Genomic DNA, 21,240 nt, shown 5'->3' with positions numbered 1-21,240 from the left:
CTACACCCTCAGTGCCCTATCTAGTGACACTTCCGTACTGGCCACCAGATGGCATAAGACCATCGAATCATCTCAAAAGTGAGCTACTCACATAAACTATGTCACTGGAGGAAAAGGATTGCCTCAGTCTTGCTTCTAATGAGCCCAAGTTCATTTTTAGAAGGTTGAAAGTGATTCTTGACAGTATAATCTGTATATTTTGGCCTACAAAAATCAATCCCACTTTTTAGAGAGTAGGAATGATTTAAAGTGAACTATTCTCTTCCTACAAAATGAAATTACCTTAAAACGCATTAAAGTTTCACGCATGGACACAAAGCAAAAATCTCTTGAGAAAATATAAATTATTAGCTGCAAAATACCCAAAGGACTGCTGCCTAATTAGCGTGAAATTACTTTGGTTGAATGTCTGTGTTTATTTCGCCTTAATTGTAGAAATCAGCAGATGTTTCAAATTTTAAGAATCAGCATTAATATGAAGTAGGACTTCAAAAAGAAACTTGTATTTCCTTGTCATTAAGTTTTTATTTCTTTGCTTTCTTCTTTATAAATCAGTAAGAGCTTATAGATAATTTGCTTAATAGTTTAAACTTACATTTTAATTAGAAATTTATTTTTTTAAATGTTCCTTTTGTTTATTGATAATCACAGTAGTTTAGTAATATATTATAAAGCTGCAACTAAATTTTACCTTTTAGATGCTGAAATACAGGATTTTATGGGGTAAAGATGATATACTTTAAAATGTATTCAAGTGGCACCTGGGTGGCTCAGTCAGTTACACATCCAACTCTTGGTTTCGGCTCAGGTCATGATCCCAGGGCTGTGTGACACAGCCCCGCATCGAGCTCTGCGATAACAGCAAGGATTCTCTATCCTCTCTCTGCTCCTCTCCTGCTTTCTCTCTCTCTCTCTCAAGATAAATACATTTAAAAATAATAAAATAAAATGTTTTCAAGAGGAAAAACCTGTACTTCTGTATATTATTATCTTGCCAAAGGGCTGACCTTCTATAAGGTAGGAATGGATTTTTAAAATAACAATGTAGTTCATTCCATATACACTACTTGGCATTCTAAAAAAAGCAGGGTATGACCATGGAATATGTTATTAATTTGCACTAAATTTTCCAGGTTTTCTTATATTTCTTATTGAAATGGACTTATCTTATTAGAAGAGCATATACTGCAAAAAGCACATTATCTGGATTGAAAATCAAGAATGGTTCTCCAGATCAACATATACTCAGACATCAGATATAAGCTACCAATTGATAAAATCATGACAATAAATAATTTCCTTGATTATGGGGAGTTCAGAACTAGATTGATGTCTCATTTTCTTCTTTAGGACTGAATCGTGTGTCTAGATTCCTTTCCAGAAGCTAAATGTGATGTGGGTCACAGTTACTGATTCTCTCAGGAATGCTGGCCAAGAAGGAGAAACTGGTTCCTGCAAACCCTTGGCCATGAGCCAAATCATGTGACAAATCTGGGGTCCATGTCAAGTCACACAGAATACAAGTAAGTGCTTCAGTACAAATGCAAGGTTGCTCATACATAAAGAATGAGGATGTAGTTTCCTTCATAAAGAAGCTGTAAGTGTTCTTCCTTAAAAACTTAAAAAAAAATTTTTTTTAATGTTTACTTATTTTTGAGACAGAGAGAGACAGGGTGTGAGCAGGAGAGGAGCAGAGAGAGGGAGACACAGAATCGGAAGCATGCTCCAGGCTCTGAGCTGTCAGCACAGAGCCCGACGTGGGACTCGAACTCATGAACTGAGAGATCATGACCTGAGCCGAAGTCGGACACTCAATAGACTGAACCACCCAGGCACCCCCAAAACTTATTTTTAACATTCAATTCTCATCTACTTGGTTCCAGGCACTCTGGACATCCAACTACAGACAGTGCTGTTCCTGCCTTTAGGAAGCTCGTTCCTATGCTAACTTCTAACCTTTAATTTCAGTAAGCTATTAAACATAATGGGTGCTTTGAGTTTCTACGTCCTATCCCCCATTGACAGAAGAATGCAAAATAAACTTGTAAAAAATATGCCATGTAGACCAAGTTAGCTTGTATTTTTCAAAATTACACGTTCTTCCCACTCAGAGTTGTAAAAGTTTCACAAAATTTTGGTTGATACAAAGTCATGTATTTTCTCATCACTTACATAGACTTATATGAAGAGTAAATACCTCATACAGAGGAATGCACATTACTTGCAGAGTGAGTACCAAAGAGTGAAGCAATGAGTATTAGAAGGAAAAAAAAAAGTGGAAAAAGAAAAGGGAAATAAACAAAGAAGGAGAAGTATAAATGACAACTCTGGCTGTGACCAATCTCTCAGCTAAACACAAAAGCTGATGCTGATGGCTAAGGGAGACAGGAGTCTTTGCCGTTCTGTGCTTAGCTTGGAAGAAGGGCAGGTGCCCTGAGGGAGACCAGCCTTAGCTCCATGGATTACGAGTACAACCACGGATGCAGGTAAAAAGACAGAGTGGTGATTCTTGGGGAGTGGCAGAGAAAATGTCGCAATTACCTAAGATGTCACTAGACTTTACTGTTATTTCCCACGGAGTTGAAGTTTGGTGCAGTTTAACATGGCCCATGACAGAAATACTTTGTGATCCACACTGATGAATCTACCACATTCTTGTCTGAAGTTAATGAGCCTCACTTCAAAACATATTGAGACAGGTATTTTGATGACTTTGTTGTGAGGAGCTCGAAGATTTATAGACTCAGAAGACAACCAGTATTAAGGTCATCATTTCCCCTCAGAGGGCAGCAGATCTTAATAAAACAAATGTAAACATGCCCACAAATGTTAAAAATAGTAATTGGAAATTATCCCCCGCTGATTTGTACTTCTCAATGATTGCATCGCTTACTTTAGATAAGTGGCCAAAAGGAATCTTTCAGATTCTGCTTAATTCAGTCAGTCTTTTACAGGGACACACTGTAACTCCATCAACCGTTCGATTTGTAATATATAACCTTCTAAGAAGTAAATAATCTTCAGGTCACGTTTCTGCATACAGTTGGAGTGCAGTGTTAACGTACACATGCCCTTAATGAATGCTATTTAAAACTACTGACCTTCAAGAAGATGAGTCTAGTGATGTTTAATTCATCACATTTTCCAGGAAATTACAGAAAATTTCTCATAGCTCAAATGCAATATTAAGCTATAAGGACACTCCTTTCATGCAAACCTACCTTGAAAAGCATTTTATACTGTATTATTAAAGAAACTTTGCATTGAATATATTGCAAGGCCAGCAAATGAGATCTGAAGTGTATTTATGATTTTATTCAACAAAAGCCTTAAACATGGGAAACTTGAATAGCACCCCATACTTGTGATAGTTTGTCCTCATATGTATGTGCACATACACACAAGAGTGTGCACACACACACATTATAATAGTAGTAGCTTTCAGTCTGGGACACATTAAGTTCAAGAGACTGTATTTCTTTGTAAACATTAGCCCATTTAAACCTCACAACAAGGTGGCCCTTCTAACTCATGTTATAGGTGAAGTAACTTGACCATTTTCATATAACTAATAAGTACTGGCACTGAGGTTTAATACCAAAAGTCTATGGACTTTAAAGCCCAAGATTTTCCCCACTGTACTCCAGAATGCCCCTGCTTCTTAGTGGGAGAGTCCCACTGCTAGTGGGATAAGAAGGCAGCAAGAAAGCATCTGGTGTCTGGAAAGCATGGGATAAAGTTGAACTTCACCTACATTATACTTTTGCTGGGTTCATACAGTTATTCACACATATTCCTCATTATCTAAAAGACAGTTTTTACTAACTCCTTCAAGGTTCTATTAAATTCTGTGATTCTTAGAAGAGTCAGTGTCCATTCCATGATGCCAAAAAGAAATGCCTCTAATAAATGGCAACTCTACATAAAAATGCAAAACTAAAGGACTGAAGTTCTGGTAAACTATGCATTCATTCACAAACATTTATTGAGTTCCTGCTATGAATGCAAAAATGAATAACGCCTGATCTCTACCCTCAAGGAGTTTACATAGATATACAGACCTTATGTGATTTTTGCAATTGTTTGCAATGTTTTGTGCAAAATATATTTTTCTACAATGTGTTTACTGAAAACTGACAACTTCATGCCACCCTTTACTTCTGTCTTGGTCAAAAGGAGGATGCTAGATATTTATAGCACCAAAATATATAAATATAACCTGAGTGTCTGAAATTGAGGAACAGGTTTAGTAAGTTGTTATAAGTATACAGTGGAATACTACACAAAATTAAGAATGGTGCATTAATGACATATTTGTACCACTGAGTAAAATAAAATCAACAAACATATATGTAGTATAGTCTCCCTTTTGTGAGATATAATATACATTTAATTTAAGCCAAAAGCCTGGAGAGATATTCACCAAAGCCCTTATAGTGGTTATCCCTGGACTGTGACATTATATGGAAATTTATTTTTTTCATGTGTGCTTATCTGTGTTTTCTGCCTTTTTAATAATGTTCATGTAATATTGAACTTTTATTAAAAAATAAAAAATCTTCAGATTAAATTTAATGAAGATTAAATCCTGGATATATATGTAATCCTCAATTTTTATTTTCAAATTCAGAAAGTTGAAGGGGGATAGTGTGTGTACTAAGAAGAAAACCAGGGCACCTGGGTGGCTCAGTCCATCAAGAATCTGACTCTTGATATCAGCCTAGGTCGTGATCTTGTAGTCATGAGATCAAGCTAAGCAGACCCTACTTGGGATTCTCTCTCTCTCTCTCTCTCTCTCTCTCTCTCTCTCTGCTTGCCCCCCCCCCTTAAATACATAAGTAAACTTAAAAAAAGAAGAAGACCATCACAGGAATATGCACATGGCAAATGATAGTGTTTACCGAATGCAAAACATTCATGATGGAAAAATTAAGAATTTGATCACTCCAGTTTTTGAAAAAAGCCAATGCTATTTTTTTAACATTTTAATTTTTATTAATTTTTAATTTTTAATTTGAGAGAGGGAGAGGCAGAGAGACAAAGGAAGAGAGAGAATCTTAAGCAGGCTCCACACCCAGCTTGAGCCTGATGTGGGGCTTGATTCCATGACACTGGGATCATGACCTGAGCCAAAATCAACAGTCAGGTGCTCGACCACTTGAGCTACCCTGACGCCCCAACCCAATGCTATTTTTAAAAAAGTTTCATGTCATTAAGAATCAGTTTTTATTATAAAATTTCATCATAAATTATGTATGCAGAAATTATGTTCCCTTATAAAGCACAGCAGAACTGGAAGGCTTTAGAATGAGATATGTTCAAATACTGACTCCAGCCCTTTATGGTCCTGTGAACTTGGGCAAGCCACTTAACATCAGCTTCCCAAACTGTAAAATGAGAAAAAAAAAAAGCCAACTTCATGATGGTGTTGGGAGGCTGAAATCAAATCCATATGGTTCAATGCCTGGTTGAACACACTGGTCCACACAGTACATGGTAGTTATTACTGTTTTTGTTATTCAAAACAAATAGCCTTTGTTTTAGCTTTCATCACTTAACTGTGAAATGAACAATATCTGACACTGAATTGGAACTACATTTGGTTTATACTTAAACAGGGCAAAAGGCACCCATCAAGCACAACCACTCTGTTTTTATTATATGAAAATGGATTCTTTCCATCATTCGGTATTTGGTGAATGAGAACTTTGCTTTAGCCCAGCAATGGAGGTAAAGACTTAGTTACTTCTTTCACGGGCTCAGAGTCCAATGGGGGAGATGAATAAGTAAACAGACAATGGTCATACTGTGGCAACTACTGTGTACTTTGGATGCGCACAACACAGGAGCACTTGGGCATATGACACACCTCCAGATGAGCGTCATTGATTTTGTACTTTATGACTATGGCACCTTCACGAGTGCACAGTCCTATGCCAGGGCCACAGGCAGACTTGATGAGGATGGAGATAGAGGCAGGGATGGTTCCCCCGTGGATGCAAAGTCTGCTTGAGTCTTGAAGAATGAGGAAGAGAGAAACAAGTGAAACAGCAGGGAGGAACATGCCACGGCAAGGAAACAGCATGTAAAATGTAACCTCGGAGAACGTGGCCTTCCTTTCTTCAGGGGATGTAACCTAGGAGAACGTGGTCTTGCTTCTTCAGGGGATGTAACCTCAGAGAATGTGGTCTTGCTTCTTCAGGGGATGTAACCTAGGAGAACGTGGCCTTCCTTTCTTCAGGGGATGTAACCTAGGAGAATGTGGTCTTGCTTCTTCAGGGGATGTAACCTCAGAGAACGTGGCCTTCCTTTCTTCAGGGGATGTAACCTTGGAGAACGTAGCCTTCCTTCTTCAGGGGATGTAACCTAGGAGAATGTGGTCTTGCTTCTTCAGGGGCTGTAACCTAGGAGAACGTGGCCTTCCTTCTTCAGGGGATGTCCAAGAGTTCAGTATGAGAGAAGGAAGCTAGTGGCAGGGAGTAAACGCTAAGACTCATAAGTGCTAAACGGGACCTACCATGTAATGATGAATGGTTTCGATTTTATTCTAAAAGCAATGGAGAGCGACTGAAGAGTTTTAATAAAATACAACTGACAAAAGCACATAACAAAAAAAATCATATTTATTTAATTTGTTATGTGGTACATTATATTTTCTAAAAGGAGATGGTTAAATCTAGTTTTTTTTTTTCCTAATCAATTGTCTATTATTTACCAGACAGAATGTTATAGTATTTAGTATTGCTGGTAGAAATGTAATGAGATTTCTTCCTTTGGGGGCAATTTAACTAGAAACTCATTGTCACGTTAAATGTAGCTATTCATCACTGTTGTCTTGGGCTCTATTTTGTTGTTGTTGTTAAAGGATAAGTAATTCTCACAAACGGTACATTAAAACATGTAATGTTTTTTTTTTTTAATTTTTTTTTTAATGTTTTTATTTATTTTTGAGACAGAGAGAGACAGAGCATGAACAGGGGAGGGTCAGAGAGAGGGAGACACAGAATCTGAAACAGGCTCCAGGCTCTGAGCGGTCAGCACAGAGCCCGACGCGGGGCTCGAACTCACGGACCGCGAGATCATGACCTGAGCCGAAGTCGGCCGCTTAACCAACTGAGCCACCCAGGCGCCCCACATGTAATGTTTTTAAATAACATGCTTTTTTAATACTAATCTTCAAAAGAAGATGATTAGATTAATACTTTAGATGGCCAAAAATTCATTGTACAGCTGAAATCAAAGATGGCCATGTACTTGGAAATGTTTTAAGTCCCCAAAGCAAAGGCCACGTCACCTATTTCTTTCATTAACCAGTACACTATCAGTATAAACTGAAAAGGAAAAGTCAGTAGATGCATCTGATTATGTCCTCTGGACATTTTCAAAGGCTTCTGCCTGTTGTGTCAACTTCAAAAGACACAAAGGGCACTCTGGAGACTTTCCCCCTGGAGTCCTCTCCATTGCTTGGGTCGACAAACTTCTTTTCTCCCAAAGAAGGAAACCGGGGGGGAAAAACTCTCTTTGTATTCATTAATAATTCAGTGCATTTGCTTTCAATCCCTACTTCATGCTATGCTCTTGCCTTGGAGCTGCCAACACAGACGTGAGCACCTTAAAACCCAAATCACGCACCAAGACTCCACTCAAATGTCATTCCCTCGCAGAGGCTCTTGACTACCCCAACTAGAAGTGATCTCCTCAAGCTCTGCACACCACGGCTTCTTAATCATTCATTTCCTAGAGCTCTTAGCACAGGCAAACACCATGAAGTGAATTTGGAAGTGTGTATGTGGCTTTGCTATCTATTACCATGCGTTTTAAAAAAATCACTTTCGTTATTGAATCTCAGTTTTTCTCATCTGCAAAATGGGGTTATTCATGTGGGGAGGAACAGCTATTTTTTTTTTAATTTTTTTTTCTTATTTCAACGTTTTTTATTTATTTTTGGGACAGAGAGAGACAGAGCATGAACGGGGGAGGGGCAGAGAGAGAGGGAGACACAGAATCGGAAACAGGCTCCAGGCTCCGAGCCATCAGCCCAGAGCCTGACGCGGGGCTCAAACTCACAGACCGCGAGATCGTGACCTGGCTGAAGTTGGACGCTTAACCGACTGCGCCACCCAGGCGCCCTTAAATGCTATTTTATAAATGTGGTAATTGAGATTCAGAGAAGTTAAACAGCTTATCTAAAGTGACAAAGCTAATAATCAAATATTTCTAAATATCTAAGTCTTGTATATTTTCCATTATTCCACAATTAACCCCTACAACATAAAATCTGTAAAAGTAGTAGAAAAATTATATTTCAATACATACCTGTTTCATGAATCTCTTCCTTTCCAGTGTATGAGGAAAACACCTGCCTAGAGAATTTGTATTGTTGTTCTCGAAAATTATTTTGTAAGTAGTCCATCAGCATGACATAGCCAGACTGTTGCATTGTAAGAACTTCACAAAAAACAGCCAACTGGGGAAAAGATCATTTAACATATAATTTAACATATCTGATTCAAAGGCGTCTGTAAATGCTTTAAAATAGATATTCAGTAGTAAAGCTTAGAAACTAATTATTTTTAAATTGCTTTGAATGATTGCATTTGTTTGAATTTCCAAGATTACCTGGCTTTCAGAGATGCTAACTGTATCTTTAAAAATAATCCAGTCAACAGTGTCTGTGCAGGGAGGAGATGTCAATGAGCCATTGTAAGTGTAATATTTGTCAGTTGAGTTTGGCAGAAGGTTCAGCAATATGAAGGGATCTAATGCAGACTGTTTCCCTACAAAGTAACAACATATATCTCAGTTGGGATCTCAACACTGGAACTCAGCGGTTCAAAGCTTCTATGAAACAGAGACATATGGTTTGTTACAAATTTAATCAGAAATGAAATTTTAAGAATATTTTAGGTATATTTCAAAAATGGTGATAAAACCAACATATTCTGAATTTCCTTACATACACAACTACATAGGTTATACTAGTAAGATCCTGGAGAGATTATTTTACATATGAAAGATATTCAGAAATCATATAACCATCTTAACAGATACAGTAAAATCACTTGAGAAGACTTAATACCAGTTTGTGAAAAACAACAAAACCTTATTCTAGCGAAGATTATCTTCCAAAGCCTATAACAAACATTGTATTTAAGGATGACCGATTGGGAAAGCTTTCCCCTAGAGATAAAGAATGAGACAAAAACATCCTGCTATCACCACTTCTGATTAACACTGAATTGGAGGACTGGGCCAGTGCAATAAAGAAAAAAGTCATAAAGATTGGATATGAAGAAATGATACCGTCATATTTTGCAAATGCATGATTGTACATGTATGATATTGAATTTACAAACTATCAGAATTAGTAAATGCATTTAGTAAAGTCACTGCACATAAGACCCATATACAAAAATTAATTATATTGCTATGTACCAGTACGAAACAATAGAAAATGCAATTTAAAACAATATAACTCATAATAACAACACAATATCAAATACAGATAAATCTAACAAATGATGTGAACAACATCTATATTAAAAATTATAAAACTTTCTTGAGAGAATTAGGTAAAAATTAAAATTATGGGAAATTAAAATTATGGGAAATACCAAGTTCATGGGTTGGAAGAGTTAGTATTGTGCAGGTGTCGACTGCCCCCAAATTGATTTACGGAGTCAAATAATCTTATCAAAATCCCAGAGGCTTTTATACACATGTGTTTTATACAGCATGTGTTTACTGACATGCTGATTTAAAAATTTAAATGGAAATGAAAAGTTAAAACAATCTTGAACAATAACAGCTACTGTACGACTTTCATTACCAGGTAGGAAAACCGATTATATAAAACTATAGAAGTCATGATAGTGAAATATGCATGCAAAGACAGACAAAGGGAACAGTGAAAGAGAAAGGAGAACTCAGATCCATACATATATAGTCACTTTATGTATGTCATGTTTTTTCTTTAGGACAGGAAAAATTACTATGTAGTTGGAATGGACTGCCTTTGCAGTAAAGAGTGCTGTATCACTTGGATATCCTTACGGAAAAAAGTGAATCATGATTCCCTACTTCACATCTTAAGCACATGAGTTCTAAATAGATCTAGTAGATCTAGATTTAGTGGATCCAAATGTGAACAGGAGAGTAAAACTTTTAGAGGAAAACAGAAAATTCACTTTATAACCTTAAGGTAGGCTGAGATTTCTGAAATGGCACACAAAAATTGTTAATTATAAAGGGAAAAATGATAAATTTTAGTACATGATAATTAAGATCTATTTATCAATATTTACCTATTTATCAATAGTCACTATTAAGGGAATAAATGGTAAGAACAAAGGGTGGAAAGTATATTTTACATATATGTTGTGTGTGTGTATGTGTGTGTATATTATACCTTTTATCCAGAATAGAGAATTCCTTTAAAAATTTAGTAGAGCTTTCCTAAGAGGCATATCTGGCCTTGCAACTCTCAAACAATCCAATTATATCTGTCTCCATGAATGACCCCATTTTTGCTTTTGGACCTTTCCAACAGCACTTATCAACAGCCATTTAGCCTTTAGTGTACCTGCCCTCACTCATACAGGCAGCAATCTGCTTATCAGCAAGATCTGTGTCTAACTCATTTACCCATCCTAACTATCTAGCTCAATGCATGCCTGTCCTCTGTTCTTTCTAGTAGACTTATGTCACTAAGAAGTAGCCCCCGAGACCTATTTAATCTATTCTTAGTGAGATAGCACAGTGTAGAGCGGTAGTTTTGTCAGACGAGGTAGTTAGACAGACATGACAGGAAGGGGAAGTAGGAGGATGACGATGGGAAATTGCCAGAAACCACATGTCTCCACCCAGAGTCCACCCCATCTCCCTCAGACCAAGCCCTTGTGTGGTACACCACAGACCCATAAGCAGGAGATATGGGCTACAGGGACTGCCTTAACTTTGGAACATGTGCACTTAAGAAAGACTGTGTCACGACAAGCCTGAGAAACCAAGACGGCAGAACAGCATGGAAGTTTTTTGTGTGTCTCGCGCCCATGAAATACAGCCAGACCAACACTAAACCATCCTGTACACCTAGAAAACTGATCTGAGGATTAACACAACAATCTGCACAACCTGAACCACAGAACTCAACAGGTATGTGGCACAGAGAGGTGAACTTGGGGAGAGAGAAGCTGCAGCAGGCAGGGAGCCACTTTTGCAGGTGGAGAGAGGATGGAGATGGGGGGAGAATACTGGAAAAGCACCTCTCCCCAAAGGCAGCTGCAGAGAAAGTGGAAAAGTGGAAATAGCTACAGGGACTAAACTAAAAAGGGAGAAAGGAGAAAGGAGAGGGTTTAAATTCCATTAAGACTGTAAACAAGGGGAGCACAGAGTCTGCAGCTCTGCAGCTTGATACCTGGAGATGCTCTGCTGGGAAGGGCAAATCCCCAGGAGTGGAGTGGGGTCCGGGAGGTTCTTGGGCCACACAGGGAAAAGCAATTCCACTGCTGGAAGAACATTTGGTAGAGACTGTTGAGGCCACCTGGTCCCAGCAGACCCCAGAGAACAGTCACATTCGCTGGTGCTGGAACAAGGTCCTTAAGGGTGAAGCCTGGTGTCAGATGTGTGTTGTGATTTTCCATAATTCCTGAAATGTTGCTGCTACACTATCTCTCAAACTTTTTCTGGGGCGGGCTGGCACCTGGCTGCAGTCTCTGGGCTTCGGCAGCAGCACAGTAATGCAAACTTTCCTGGGTGTGGCTGGCATTCGGCCATAGCTCAGTGAGACCCCCCCCTGCAGAAGGCCAGAAAGGGTCAAAGCCACAGTCCTTCAGAAGTAAGGGGCGGTGGAAAACAGCCGCATCTGAGACAAAACTCAGGAGAGAGGTACTTCCTGGTGCTTGGCCACAGACAATGAAAAAGCGGGGAGTGGACAAAAGCTGAAGACAGAGGACGGGTTAGCAATTGATGATCCGGGAGAACAGAGTTCCAAAACTAGAGACTGGGTAGCTGGGTGACGCCATTTTCACCGCTCCCACGCATGCACATATGCACCTATGAGCACCACAACACAACACCCCAGTAGGCTAGCAGCACCATCTAGTGGAGAATGGAGCCGTTACACAAAGCCCCGCCCAACTGGGCCAACCTCACTCTTCAAGAACACAAGTCTCACCCCCTGCTTAGTTTATAGAATAGAAAGCACTTCATAGTCTGACTTCTAGGGGAAAACAAAGTAATTTCAGTCCTATTTCAATCTGTTAGCAGGTCCATCTATTCAATTTTCTTTCTTTTTTTTCTCTTTTTCACTTCTTTTCTTTTTCTTGAATACAGAAAGAAAAAATTCATTTTTATTTTTAATTTTTATTAAAAATATTTTTCTTTAATTTTTATTACTTATTACTTATTTAATTACTTATTTAATTTTTTACTTTTGTGTAACTTTTCAAATTCAATTTTACTTGCACCATTTTATTTTAGTCTACTTCAGTATGTTAATTTTTTCAAATTTTCAAATGATTTCCTTTTTTTTTCTTTTCTTTTTTCTCTTTTTAGTTTCTTTTCTTGTTCTTGAATACAGAGGGAGAAAAACTTCATTTTTCTTTTCAATTTCTATTAAAAATGTTTTTCTTTAATTTTTATTTTTACTATATTTTTTACTTCTATGTAAACTTTTCCAAATTCTATTTTATTCCCATTGTTTTATTTTAGTCTACTACAGTGTATTCACTTTTTCAAATTTTTAAATGATTTCTTTTTTTTTTCTCTTTTTTGTTTTCTTTTCTTCTTCAATACAGAAAGAGAAAAAATTCATTTTTATTTTTAATTTTTATTTAAAGCTTTTAAATTTTTTTCTACTATATTCTTCAGTTTCACGTAATTTTTTTCAAATTGTATTTTACTCCCATCATTTCATTTTAGTCTACTTCAGTGTATTCAATTTTTCAGATTCTCAAAAGATTTCCTTCCCCCCCCGCCTTTTTTCTCTAATCTATCAAACCACTTTCAACATCCAGACCAAAACACACTCAGGATCTAGCATCATTTATTCATTTTTTTGTGTGTGTGTTTTCAATTTTTAAATTTTAATATTTTTTAAATTTTAATTCTTTAAATTTTAATTTTTCTACCTCATTAATTCTTTTTCTCCCTTCAAAATGACAAAATGAAGGAATTCACCTCCAAAGAAACAGCATGAAGAAACAACAGCCAGGGATTTAACCAACACAGATACAAGCAAGATGTCTGAACCAGAATTTAGAATCACGATAAAAAGAATACTAGAGGCAGTTGAAAATAGATTAGAATCCCTTTCTGTGGAGATAAAAGAAGTAAAAACTAGTCAGGATGAAAAAAAAAAATGCTATCACTGAGCTGCAATCATGGATGGATGCCGTGGCGGCAAGGATGGATGAGGCAGAACAGAGAATCAGCGACATAGAGGACAAACTTATGGAGAATAATGAAGCAGAAAAAGAGGGAGATTAAAGCAAAAGAGCAGAGTCTAAGAATTAGAGAAATCAGTGACTCATTAAAAGGAAACAACATCAGAATCATAGGGGTCCCAGAAGAGGAAGGAAGAGAAATGGGGGTAGAAGGGTTATGTGAGCAAATCATAGCGGAAAACTTTCCTAACCTGGAGAAAGACACAGACATCAAAATACAGGAAGCACAGAGGATCCCCATTAGATTCAACAAAAACCGACCATCAACAAGGCATATCATAATCAAATTCACAAAATACGCAAGCAAGGAGAGAATCATGAAAGCAGCAAGGGAAAAAAAGTCGCTAACCTACAAGAGAAGACATATCAGGCTTGCAGCAGACCTATCCACAAAAACTTGCCAGGCCAGAAAGGAGTGGCAGGATATATCCAGTGTGCTGAATCAGAAAAATATGCAGCCAAGAATTCTTTATCCAGCAAAGCTGTCTTCAAAATAGAAGGAGAGATAAAAAGTTTCCCAGACAAACAAAAATTAAAGGAGTTGGTGACCACTAAACCAGCCCTGCAAGAAATGTTAAGGGGTACTCTCTGAGGGGAGAAAAGATGAAAAAAAAAAATAATGTGTATATATATACCAAAAGCAACAAAAGATTAGAAAGGACCAGAGAACACCACCAGAAACTCCAACTCTACAAGCATCATAATGGCAATAAATTCATTACCTTTCAGTACTCACTCTAAACATCAATGGACTCAATGCTCCAATCAAAAGACATAGGGTAACAGAATGGAAAAGAAGACAAGATCCATCTATATGCTGTTTATAAGAGACCCACTTTAGACCTAAAGACACCTTCAGACTGAAAATAAGGAGATGGAGAACCATCTATCATGCTAATGGTCAACAAAAGAAAGTCAGAGTAGCCATACTAATATCAGACAATCTAGACTTTAAAATAAAGACTGTATCAAGAGATGCAGAAAGGCATTATATCATAATCAAGGGGTCTATCCACCAAAAAGACCTAACAATTGCAAACATTTATGTGCCAAATGAGAGAGCACTAAATATATAAAATCAATTACTCACAAACATAAACTCATCAATAGTAATACTATAATAGTAGGAGACTTCAACACCCCACTCACAGCAATGGACAGATCATCTAATCAAAAAACCAACAAGGAAACAATGGCTTTGAATGACACACTGGACCAGATGGACTTGACAGATATATTCATAACATTTCATCCTAAAGCAGCAGAATATACATTCTTCTCCAGTGCACACGGAACATTCTCCAGAATAGACCACATACTGGGACACAAAAAGATCGAGATCATACCATGCATATTTGCAAACCAAACATACTCAAAATCAACTACAAGAAAAAAATTTGGAAAGGTAACAAATACTTGGAGACCGAAGAACATCCTACTAAAGAATGAATGGGCTAACAAAGAAGTTAAAGAGGAAATTAAAAAGTATATGGAAGTCAATGAAAATGATAACACCACAGCCAAAAACCTCTGGGATGCAGCAAAGGCAGTCATAAGAGGAAATTATATAGCATCCAGGCCTTCCTGAAGAAGGAAGAAAGATCTCACATACACAACCTAACCTTCCACCTTAAGAAGCTGTAAAAAGAACAGCAAATAAAACCCCAAACCAGCAGAAGAAAGAAAATAACAAAGATTAGCACAGAAACTAATGCTATGGAAACCAAAAAAACAGTAGAACAGATCAATGAAACCGGAAGCTGGTTCTTTGAAATAACTAACAAAATTGATAAACCACTAACCAGTTTGATCAAACAGAAAAAGGAAAGAACCCAAATAAATAAAATCAAGAATGAAAGAGGAGAGATCACAACCAACACAGCAGAAATACAAACAATAACAAGAGAATATTATGAGCAATTATATGTCAATAAAATGGGCAATCTGGAAGAAATGGACAAATTCCTAGAAACACATACACTACCAAAACTGAAACAGGAAGAAACAGAAAATTTGAACAGACCCATAACCAGTAAGGAAATCGAATTAGTAATCAAAAATCTCCCAAAAAACAAGAGTCCAGGGACAGATGGCTTTCCAGGGGAATTCTACCAAACATTTAAGGAAGAGTTAGCACCTATTCTCTTGAAATTGTTCCAAAAAATAGAAATGGAAGGAAAACTTCCAAACTCTTTCTATGAAGCCAGCATTACCTTGATTCCAAAACCAGACAGAGATCCTACTAAAAAGGAGAATTATAGACCAAATTCCCTGATGAACATGGATGCAAAAATCCTTAACAAGAAATTAGCCAACTGGATCCAACAATACATTAAAAAAAATTATTCACCACTACCAAGTGGGATTTATACCTAGGATGCAGGGCTGGTTCAATATCTGCAAAACAGTTAACATGATTCATCACATCAGTAAAAGAAAGGAAAAGAACCATATGATCCTCTCAATAGATGCAGAGAAAGCATTTGACAAAATACAGCATCCTTTCTTGATAAAAACCCTCAAGAAAGTAGGGACAGAAGGAGCATACCTCGAGATCATAAAAGCCATAGATGAACGACCCAACGCTAATATCCTCAATGGGGAAAAACTGACAGCTTTCCCCCTAAGGTCAGGAACAAGACAGGGATGTCCACTCTCACCACTATCATTCAACATAGTATTAGAAGTCTTAGCCTCTGCACTCAGACAACACAAAGAAATAAAAGGCATCCAAATCAGCCAGGAGGAGGTCAAATTTTCACTCTTCGCAGATGACATGATACTCTCTATGTGGAAAACCCAAAAGATTCCACCAAAAACTGCTATAATTGATTCATGACTTCAGCAAAGTTGCGGGATATAAAATCAACACACAGAAATCGGTTGCATTCCTATACACCAACAATGAAGTGACAGAAAGAGAAATCAAGGAATCGATCCCATTTACAGTTGCACCAAAACCCATAAAATACCCAGGAATAAATCTAACAAAATAGGTGAAAAATCTATACACTGAAAACTATAGAAAGTTTATGAAAGAAATTGAAGAAGACACAAAAAAATGGAAAAAGATTCCATGCTCCTGGATAGGAAGAACAAATATTGTTAAAATGTCGATATTACCCAAAGCAATCCACATATTCAATGCAATCCCTATCAAAATTAACACGAGCATTCTTCACACAGCTAGAACAAATAATCCTAAAATTTGTATGGAACCAGAAAAGACCCCGAATAGCCAAAGCAATCTTGAAAAAGAAAACCAAAGCAGGAGGCATCACAATCCTGGACTTCAAGCTATGCTACAAAGTTGTAATCATCAAGATAGTATGGTACTGGCACAAGAACAGACACTCAGATCAATGGAACAGAATAGAGAACCCAGAAATGGACCCACAAATGTATGGCCAACTCATCTTTGACAAAGCAGGAAAGAATATCCCATGGAATAAAGACAGTCTCTTCAGCAAGTGGTGCTGGGAAAACTGGACAGCGACATGCAGAAGAATGAACCTGGACCACTTTCTTACACCATACACAAAAATAAACTCAAAATGGATGAAAGACCTCAATGTAAGACAGGAAGCCACCAAAATCCTCGAGGAGAAAGCAGGCAAAAACCTCTCTGACCTTGGCTGCAGCAACTTCTTATTCAACACGTCTCCGGACGCAAGGGAAACAAAAGCAAAAATGAACTACTGGGACCTCATCAAAATAAAAAGCTTCTGCACAGCGAAGGAAACAATCAGCAAAACTAAAAGGCAACCGACAGAATGGGAGGAGATATTCGCAAACAATATATCAGATAAAGGGTTAGTATCCAAAATCTATAAAGAACTGATCAAACTGAACACCCAAAAAACAAATAATCCAGTGAAGAAATGGGCAAAAGACATGAAGAGACACTTCTCCAAAGAAGACATCCAGATGACCAACTGACACATGAAAGAATGCTCAACATCACTCATCATCAGGGAAATACAAATCAATACCACAATAAGATACCACCTCACACCTGTCAGAATGGCTAACATTAACAACTCAGCAACAACAGATGTTCGCGAGGATGCAGAGAAAGAGGATCTCTTTGCATTGTTGGTGGCAATGCAAGCTGGTACAGCCACTCTGGAAAACAGTATGGAGGTTCCTCAAAAAACTAAAAATATAACTACTCTATGACCCAGCAATTGCACTACTGGGCATTTATCCACGGGATACAGGTATGCTGTTTCGAAGAGACACATGCACCCCCCCATGTTTATAGCAGCACTATCAACAATAGCCAAAGTATGGAAAAAGCCCAGATGTCCATCGATGGATGAATGGAAAAGGAGGTGTGGTATATATATACAATGGAGTATTACTCGGCAATCAAAAAGAACGAAATCTTGCCATTTGCAACTACGTGGATGGAACTGGAGAGTGTTATGTTAAGTGAAATGAGTCAGTCAGAGAAAGACAAAAAATCCTATGACTTCACTCATATGAGGACTTTAAGAGACAAAACAGATGAACATAAGGGAAGGAAAACAAAAATAATATAAAAACAGGGAGGGGGACAAAATATAAGAGACTCATAAATATGGAGAACAAACTGAGGGTTATGGGGGGGGGTTGTGGGAGGGGGGATGGGCTAAATGGGTAAGGGGTATTAAGGAATCTACTCCTGAAATCATTGTTGCACTCTATGCTAATTTGGATGTAAATTTTAAAAAACAAAAAATAAAATTAAAAAAAACAAAAAGACTGTGTCACTAGCAGCCTTGAGGCTATTATAATATCATAAAAGCCATATATGAATGTAAACGCCATATACGAATTAAAATATCATTAGCATTGCAGTCAGGGCCCGCCCCCCAAGGGGTTGCACTTAGGCCCTCCTGGGAAAATGACTAGGACAAACTTGCAGCAAAAGTTGGAGGGGAGGAAACCAAGGCAGTTCCAAGGGTGGAGTGAGAATGAGGGAGGAGATGGGAGGGAGGGGAACAAATAACTCCTCATAAAGGAACACAATGAGGAACTCGGCGCTTTGCCACCTATCCTTGGGTCAGCCTGCTCCTCTGTCACTGGAGTGTACTATCACTTTTTGCTAAAAGAAAAAAAAAAGCCTTTGCAACATTAACTCTCTATCAGGTCTTTCAATTGAATTCTTTGAGAAGACAAGAACTGAGGAATTCCATAATCTAGGGCCTGGTAGTAGTTTCACCCCTTATTTGAATAATCTGGGGAGCTTTAAAAAAAATAGCAGTATTGCAGGCCCCACCCTAGCCCACTTGAACTTAAATCTCTAGTAATAGGGCATCTACATTTTCAAGACAGCATTCCCAGGTGATTCGAACATGCAGCCCGCATTGAAAATCCAAAGCAGAGTGAAGTCTTTGCAAGATGTTAGTATTTTGAACCCACTTTCTACATTATAAAATAAAATGACCAACCCAGATTATTTTCATAGTGTATTCTGGCTTTAAACTCTATGAAGACTGGACATATCCAGAAAGCCTCAAAGAAAAAAATTTGTTTAAAAATTAAATTATTGAATGTTAATTTTTCTACAATGCAGAAACTTTTGAAGGAAGGAGGGACTGTGGTAATAATTAAAGTTATAGACAACTGCTTCCATTCTGAATTTAAGACTGACTGTTAGAAATGAAAATCTGCTTGACCGAACAGATAGTCTTGTGTATATACAACCTAAATCTAGTTTTAATCTGTTAGAGAATGCAAGTTATGCTTGGTTTAATGTATTAATTAGTAATTTCTAAAAGTATGTCTTCTTCTCTAATATCAAGATGAAATGATTAGAATTTAGACTTGGATTCAAGTTCTCTGAAACTGAGGAAAATCTTTTTATATGTGAGTGTTTCCCATTTTCAGATTTATGCTTTTATTAACTGAAAAATTTTTGAGTCCATAACCTCCTTCTTAATCATCAATGGGCTACAATTGCTTCTTTTTTTCTGCTGAAGGCAAAATTTATCTTACAAATGTTCTCTGGAAATGTGGATGTGCAGAATACTAATTAAGTAAGGAGGCAAACACTGACTCACTGCTAAATTAGGTGGGAAATGAAATGACACCAGGAGAGCTACAGGCCAGAAAAGGAAGAAAAGAAGTGAGATCTGAATAGGGATGGTGAAATAGAGAATTTTCTTGAAATGCTAACTGTTTTGTACCTTATTTTAAAAACATTTAGAGGGGTGCCTGGGTGGCTCAGTTGGTTAAACATCTCACTCTTGGTTTGGGCTGAGGTCATGATCTCACGGTTTGACGGTCTGAACTCCAAGTTGGGCTCTGTGCTGACAGCACGGAGTCAGCTTGGGACTTTCTCTCTCCCTGTCTCTCTGCCCTTCCCCTGTGCTCTCTCTCTCTCTCTAACTTAAAAAAATAAAAATGTTATTTATATACATGTCCTAAATTTCTGTCTTGGATATCACAGGACTTTTCAACTACAGTAGCACTCTTCTTTCTTTTTTTTCCTTTTCTTTGTTTAATGTTTATTTATTTTAGAGACAGAGAGAGAGAGAGACAGAACATGAATAGGGGAGGGGAAGAGAGAGAAGGAGACACAGAATCTGAAGCAAGCTCCAGGCTCTGAGCTGTCAGCACAGAGCCTGATGTGGGGTTCAAACTCACGAACCGAGAGTTCATGACCCAAGCCAAAGTCAGATGCTCAACCCACTGAAGCATCCAGGCACCCCAGAGCTCTTCAATTAGACAACCATCTTTTGAGAAAATTGGAATAAGGCGATTTTTTGAGTATGTGTCTAGCAAAAGCATTTGCTTCATCTGAATCACCTCATTATTGTTAACACAAGCAAGAATCACACCTGAGTCAATGCTGCTGTAGTTGTGATCATTCATTCAGTCATTATTCATTTAGGCACATATCGGTGAGCAACCAATCAGATGCTCCCCTTCTGTAGGAGGGTGACAGCAAGAGGGGGAGGATAAGTAGGGAGAGAGATAAGGAGATAGACAAAGACCACAATAGGGTCAAAAGAAAGGCAGGAATGAGGGAAGGAAAGGGAAACGGGTTCTTTCATCTTTTCGAGAGGAATACAGGAAATGAGTCATCAGCCCACATTGGACTAAGATAGATTTTATAATCTTGATGATGGTTGAAAGTGTTGTTTCGTGAATAACTAACATCATATAAAGAATATGGAGCAGGATTTGGGAGCTGAGCTTCAGTTGCAGAGTCTCTGTCCACAGACAAGCGCTGCCTTCAGTCCTCTAGGTTCTCAGCAACAATGGCTAAGAGCCAGTGTTGGGGAGCCTCTCGTGTATTGGGTACTAGGGGGTTTTCTAGACTCTGAAATAGATTTAATCTAAGAATTCTCAAAATAGAAACATTTACCTTTAGGAGGACTTTACTTATTTAGTTTGTACAGATCATATCTAACAACCATTCAAATCAAATTGACCCGTTTCATATCTGTCCTGAAACATAACTCATACAAATCGTCACAGTGTAGTGGAACAAACTTTGTGGACACACCTGGATCGAGATTCTGGCCCTACCACTTACCAACTGAATCAGCTTAGGTGTCCTTGCCGAATATATGGAAAGAATTACGAATCCAGTGGGTGAGTTGATGCACATGGAGGACTTTATTTTTCGGTAAAAGAGGAGGGAAGAAGTCAGTGCACAAGTAGCAGGATAGAGAGAAAGAAAACAGAGTAATGGAGGGCAGATCGGGATGTGTTTCCAGGCAGCCAGGGAGACTATCGGTTCTGCTTCCAAATTAAGAGCCAGGATACGGCCAGAATAGTGCTGCTGGGAATCCATGTTCTC

At 37.9% G+C, this 21,240-nt stretch overlaps 1 protein-coding gene across 4 annotated transcripts in view; it reads right to left on the bottom strand.

Annotated features, from left to right (window-relative positions):
- PTPRZ1 (protein tyrosine phosphatase receptor type Z1) overlaps positions 1-21,240 on the bottom strand; it is a 184,211-nt gene that overhangs the window by 62,971 nt on the left and 100,000 nt on the right. For all 4 annotated transcript variants that reach the window (XM_015540682.2, XM_042970783.1, XM_042970792.1 and 1 more), the window contains exons 7-8: positions 8,620-8,777; positions 8,317-8,467 (exon numbers count right to left, since the gene is read on the bottom strand). In XM_015540682.2, coding sequence (XP_015396168.2) covers positions 8,317-8,467; positions 8,620-8,777 — 309 coding nt within the window. The remainder of the gene's footprint in view (positions 1-8,316; positions 8,468-8,619; positions 8,778-21,240) is intronic.

This window comes from Panthera tigris, chromosome A2 (assembly GCF_018350195.1).
Source record: "Panthera tigris isolate Pti1 chromosome A2, P.tigris_Pti1_mat1.1, whole genome shotgun sequence".
NCBI lineage: Eukaryota > Metazoa > Chordata > Mammalia > Carnivora > Felidae > Panthera > Panthera tigris.
This window is presented reverse-complemented; position numbering and strand designations above follow the sequence as displayed.